The 5,852-nt window shown below is 52.4% G+C and overlaps 1 protein-coding gene across 1 annotated transcript; it reads left to right on the plus strand.

Moving 5' to 3' along the window:
* Positions 1–3,279: 3,279 nt before the first annotated feature.
* LOC124651269 (cation/H(+) antiporter 19-like) lies at positions 3,280–5,538 on the plus strand. Its single transcript, XM_047190381.1, has one exon. It carries the CDS (start codon positions 3,280–3,282, stop codon positions 5,536–5,538), a length of 2,259 nt encoding a protein of 752 aa, XP_047046337.1.
* Positions 5,539–5,852: the final 314 nt, after the last annotated feature.

Consider the following 5,852-nt stretch of genomic DNA (forward strand, 5'->3'; position numbering starts at 1 on the left):
TGTTGCAACTCACTAGTAACACGGATCACGAAGAAAATCCAATAATGGTATTTCTCGTAAGTGTAATCTCAGTTGCAATCCCACTTAGAACTAGAAAATCTCAGTTGCAACCCAACTTGCAACTCAAGTGCACGAATCATGATTCTATAAATGAAAAGTTTAGTTGTAATCCCAACTAGTAGTAAAGCAAGAGCTATGGTCCCAGTCTACCAAGAAGTAGCAATTCTGTAAATCTATAACTTGTCTGCAAGTGTTCTAGCTTGTTCGTTTCTGCACCTGCAAGTGGATTGCCACTTGGTCGGAACGTAGACTTGCTTCATTCGGACGAATGAGGAGGAGGTAGACAGAGATTGACAGCTACGCGCTGCACGTCGGCAACAAGTCAGCGGACACGTCAGATAAACAAAAAAGTCTAACCCCACACCGTATGCACGGCCGGGTGTACGACCCGATCGCGCCCGCGATAGGAAGGCAGCTAGCGTCACGTATGGTGCAACGACCGCGAGCGTATATATCCCATTCGTCGCTTCCATGATAAGTCGACTGCCTTCTCTCTCTCTGGCAAGGTCAGATCTCCCATCGACCTCTCCTACGTACGTACCCCATGCAATTTCCACTTCTGCCCCTCCGGCAATGCAAGTGTCCAACTAGCTCCGTATATATGGAATAGACCACAGCAACGTCAACTGTTGAGGCCCATTATTGCATTATATATATGCTGAAAACGGACTAGTCTCGTGCGTGCAGCTGTACGTGTCGGTCCATCTTTCCCTCGTCGAAAAATTAACGTCCACATGAATGAATCTTCATTGCTGTCGCGGAATCACATAACATTGTGCAGTGTCAACGTTACCAAAGATCGGTATATCATATCATATACTCCTATGTGTGAGTTCAAGGAAGGATGAGTGTTGGGTGCACGTAGGCATCTCAGCTCCGGCGGGACGATCGGGTCTCCTCAAACGCACAAGGCCGGGCTTCTTTTCTTGCAAGTGGTCCGCAACTGCAATGCTTGATGTCAAACCATCCAACTCTTAATTCTATCTCGGTGTGCCATCTTAACTTTGCCGTGTGGCACGAGAAAAAACATGAGTTACCATTCGCCGTACACTCGAAGATCCGACAGCTCCTAATAATGTGTTCGCTCCACGGGTGTAAATTAGATTATAGCGGTCGCTCCCTACAATTTTAGCTGAAAAGTGGTGCTACTAGTACTAACAAAATATGGCTTCTCTCTCTGGCAGTACATCCGGTCGCGAACTTTCCGATGGAACATGTTAAAAATTAGGGATTTGCTAGTTCTCAGCTAGCTGAGAACAAACTTGGTGCTCAGTCAAACCGAGAAATAGTCACACCCTAAAATTATTATGGAGCATTGGTCCATCATGCACATATATTCGTGCGTACGTAGCAATTCATGGGTGCATATCTACATGCAATGTGAGCTCTTCTCCGGCTAGCTCATCTCCCCCACAATCGCAGGGTATCGTTCTCGGCGGCGGTGCGACCTCTACGATGGGCCGGTGGAAGCCGGAGCGGCGAAGCCGTAGTGTTGTTGTACGATGTTTACGTTGGTCATTTTGGTGAGATAACCATCGACTCGTCTAGTGAGCAGGCTCGATCCGGGACGGCATGCATGTCGATGTATTTGGTTTTCGGCCACACTTTTCTTACAAACTGTCTAATTTCTTTTCCTATAAGTGAGAAAGATGAGCTCTTGTTCTACTGAAAAATATATTTACATGCATGACTTTCTAGTTTTGCGTGATCTAACCGTGACTATCAGCTAAACAGATAATGTATGAGAAATATTTCATTTTTTTAAAGATATGTGAAATATGTCATGAAAATGATATGCTGACGTATTATTCGGAGGCAAATTTTATGCTCTAATATTGATAACATGCAGCAAAAGTTGTATCGGATCAAATTATTAATTGCCAAAGTTGAATCTCAAATGCTGGTAAATAGGAACAAAGCGAGTAATATTTAGGTTGCTGAGTTTTGGTAACATTTAGTCACTGCATATGGACTCCACATATGATGGCCCCACATACCAGTGACTCAAAGTCACCTGAATTTGGGCAGCTAAAGTCAGCCAATGTCCCATGGGATAGTACTCTAGGCTTCTAAAGTGAGCAATCCGTGGCTGGCTGTAAGTTATAGCTAATGTCTATGTGATACTATGATATAGAAAGTCTTTGCCCCACTATTTGTTTAGCCTTAGTAAAACAGTAATAATCGCTTAAAGTCAGAGAGAGAGATTCGTGCGATGAGCTGGCCTCAAGCAGCCAATTAGCAATGCCGACGACCAGTGCCTCTAGTCCTTAGCTGGAGAACCTCGCTTGGCTCTCCGGCTGCCTATATAAACGCGCAAGTGTACAAGCCATGGTACGGCACATAGTACGGACATTAGCTCAGCTAGCTACCTAGTACGGTTGCGTCCGTAGGTAGAGATAAGCTAAGCCTAGAGCAAAGTGGCCGGCCGGCGAGCAAGATGGCGGGTGGCGTGACGTCGCACGGCGCGTTCCAGGGGGAGAACCCGCTGGACTACGCGTTGCCCCTGGTCATCTTGCAGATCTGCCTCGTCATCGTTGTCACCAGGGGCCTCGCCTACCTCCTCCGCCCGCTCCGCCAGCCCCGGGTCATCGCCGAGATCATCGTAAGCAACAAAGCACACATCCATCATGCAGGGTGCCAATCCGGCACCCTGTGTTATATCTTTCTGCTTATACGACACAAAAATGTCTATTTGTGTTGATCTATAAAAATGTCTATTTGTTATTCTAGGTACCATCATTTGACAGAATCTCACACAATTATCACCAAATATCAAACTCATAATCCAAATTTCATCTAACTATAATAGAGTTTACTAGTACTTCTAATCCATATGTGTCGTTGATTCAGTACAATTCTAAATGGCCGTGACTATTCCTCAATCGACTGAGAACTAACTTCGTTCTCAGTCAGATAATGTCATCAAATCTCAATGGACCGAGGATAAACATAGTTCTCAAGCAAATCCCATTCTAAATCAGCGATATTTATGAATGATCTCGGAGGGAGTATACGTAATACTGGGCTTACATAAGGTTACCACTTACCATTCGTTGGGATGGTGTTAGTATCTAAGATACATCTTGAGCTGACATACAACTTATAAAAGCTTTGCTAATTATATACTACGTATGTTCTTCACCCACAATGGTTTGACTTAGGTGTTGACTTAGGATTGCATGGCTTGCATGCCCAAACGAATGACGTATGCTGAATTGCATGCTGATGCAGGGAGGAATCCTGTTGGGCCCGTCGGCGCTTGGCCGGAGCACCAAGTTCCTGAACACCGTGTTCCCGGCGCGGAGCATGACGGTGCTGGACACGCTGGCCAACATCGGCCTCCTCTTCTTCCTCTTCCTCGTTGGCCTCGAGCTCGACCTCAACGCCATCCGCCGCACCGGCAAGAAGGCCCTGGCCATCTCCCTCTCCGGCATCGCCGTACCCTTCGTCATCGGCATCGGCACCTCCTTCGCCTTCCGCGCCTCCATCCCGGGCCTGGAGGACTCCCCGCAGGCGCCGTTCCTCGTCTTCATGGGCGTCGCGCTCTCCATCACCGCATTCCCCGTCCTCGCGCGCATCCTCACCGAGCTCAAGCTCCTCACCACCGACCTCGGCCGAATGGCCATGTCGGCGGCAGCGGTCGACGACGTCACGGCCTGGATCCTTCTAGCGCTCGCCATCGCGCTTTCCGGAACAAGATCGCCCATCATTTCTCTCTGGGTGCTCCTCACCGCCGTTGGCTTCGTCGTGGCCGTGTTCGTGCTCCTCCGCCCGGTGCTCGTGTGGATATCACGTCGGTCTCCAGACGGCGAGCCTGTCAAGGAGGTCTACATCGTCGCCACGCTCGCCATCGTCCTCGCATCTAGCTTTGTCACAGACGTGATCGGCATCCACGCCCTATTCGGCGCGTTCATCGTCGGCATCGTGGTCCCAAAGGACGGGCAGTTCGCCAGCGTGCTAATCGAGAAGGTGGAGGAGCTCATCTCCGGCCTCTTCCTCCCGCTCTACTTCGTCTCAAGTGGGCTCAAGACCAACGTGGCCACCATCAGTGGAGCCAAGTCTTGGGGTCTCCTCGTGCTCGTCATCCTCAACGCCTGCGTCGGCAAGATCGGAGGAGCCGTGGCCACGTGCCTCCTCGTCAAGATCCCGTTCCGGGAGGCCATCACAATCGGCTTCCTGATGAACACCAAGGGGCTCGTGGAGCTCGTTGTGCTCAACATCGGCAGGGACCGCAAGGTGCTCAACGATGAGGCGTTCGCGATCATGGTGCTCATGGCACTCTTCACAACATTCATCACCACGCCCATCGTCATGGCCATCTACAAGCCGGCGCGACCGTCGTCGGCGGCACCGTACAAGCGCCGCACAATAGCCGGGGACGACGGCGACCTGCGCGTGCTCGCGTGCTTCCACGGCTACCGCAACATACCCACGCTCCTAAACCTCGTCGAGCTGTCGCGCGGCACCGGCGGGCGGCACCGCCTCGTCGTGTACGCCATGCACCTAATCGAGCTCTCCGAGCGGTCGTCCGCCATCTCCATGGTGCACCGCACGCGCCGCAACGCCATGCCGTTCTTCAACAGCAGCAAGACGTCGTCGACGACGGAGGTGGCGTTCGAGGCGTTCCAGCAGCTGAGCACGGTGAGGGTGCGCCCCATGACGGCCATCTCCGACCTCGAAACCATACACCGTGACATCATCGACAGCGCCTCCAACAAGCGCGCCGCCATCGTCATCGTGCCGTACCACAAGACGCTCCAGCACGACGGCACCTTCCACTCGCTCGGCTCGGCGTACCACGCCGTCAACAAGCGCGTGCTTCGGGAGGCGCCGTGCTCCGTCGCCATTCTCGTCGATCGTGGGCTCGGAGGCCACTCCCAGGTCGCCGCCCAGAACGTGGCCTTCTCCGTCGCCATGCTCTTCTTCGGTGGGCCCGACGACCGGGAGGCTCTGGCCTACGCGGCACGCATGGCCGAGCATCCAGGAATCACAGTCACCGTCTCACGCTTCCAGCCCAACCGCCCTGCTGTAGCGGAGGAGGACGCCGCCGCCGACGAGGCGGCAGTCGAGGCGTTCAAGGCCAGGGTCGCTGGTGCGGGAGCTGAAGACGACGGGTCCGTGCGGTTCGAGGAGAGGGAGGCGCGGAGCAGGGAGGAGGTGGTGGAGGCCATCGTGTTACTGTCCAAGTGCAACGTGTTCGTGGTTGGGAGGATGCCGCCGACGCCGCCCCTGGCGGAGCATGCCGACGAGCTGGGGCCCGTGGGGAGCTACCTTGCGTCGCCGGAGTTCAAGACGTCTGCGTCGGTGCTGGTCATCAAGAGGTACGACCCGGCGACGAACCCGAAGAGCAGGAGGTTCGACCCGAAGGCGAGGCCGCCGGTGGCGACCGACGAGGACACGATCGATGAGGAGGTGGGTGGTGGCGGTGCTGCGGTGGTGCCGGTGCCGGGGTCGCCGTCACCGAGCGAACTCGCATGAGTGATGAGTCGATCCATCGTCGACTCGGCCGGCCAGTACGTGTCTTAAACACTACAGAAGAGCCAAGCAGCAGGTACGAGTGTGATGCACCAAGTATGAACCAGATAGCAATTCAGTATCACTGCGAGTTTGTATATACTATTTCATGTGTTGCCTCTTAAATGTGCAAATGGAGAATTGTGTGTTACAATTTTAATTGCGGTGGATGATAAACTTTTGTGATACTCCATCTGGATCAGTTTAACAGACTCACATGCAGTTTAAGAATAATTTCAACCATTAACTTGATTTATAAAATATGAATTATATATCTA

Source organism: Lolium rigidum, chromosome 5, assembly GCF_022539505.1.
Source record: "Lolium rigidum isolate FL_2022 chromosome 5, APGP_CSIRO_Lrig_0.1, whole genome shotgun sequence".
Classification (NCBI taxonomy): domain Eukaryota; kingdom Viridiplantae; phylum Streptophyta; class Magnoliopsida; order Poales; family Poaceae; genus Lolium; species Lolium rigidum.

What these genes read in the sequence shown, in the direction of transcription:
- LOC124651269 (XM_047190381.1), top strand. Translation starts at nt 3,280, where the DNA reads ATGCTGATGCAGGGAGGAATCCTGTTGGGCCCGTCGGCGCTTGGCCGG.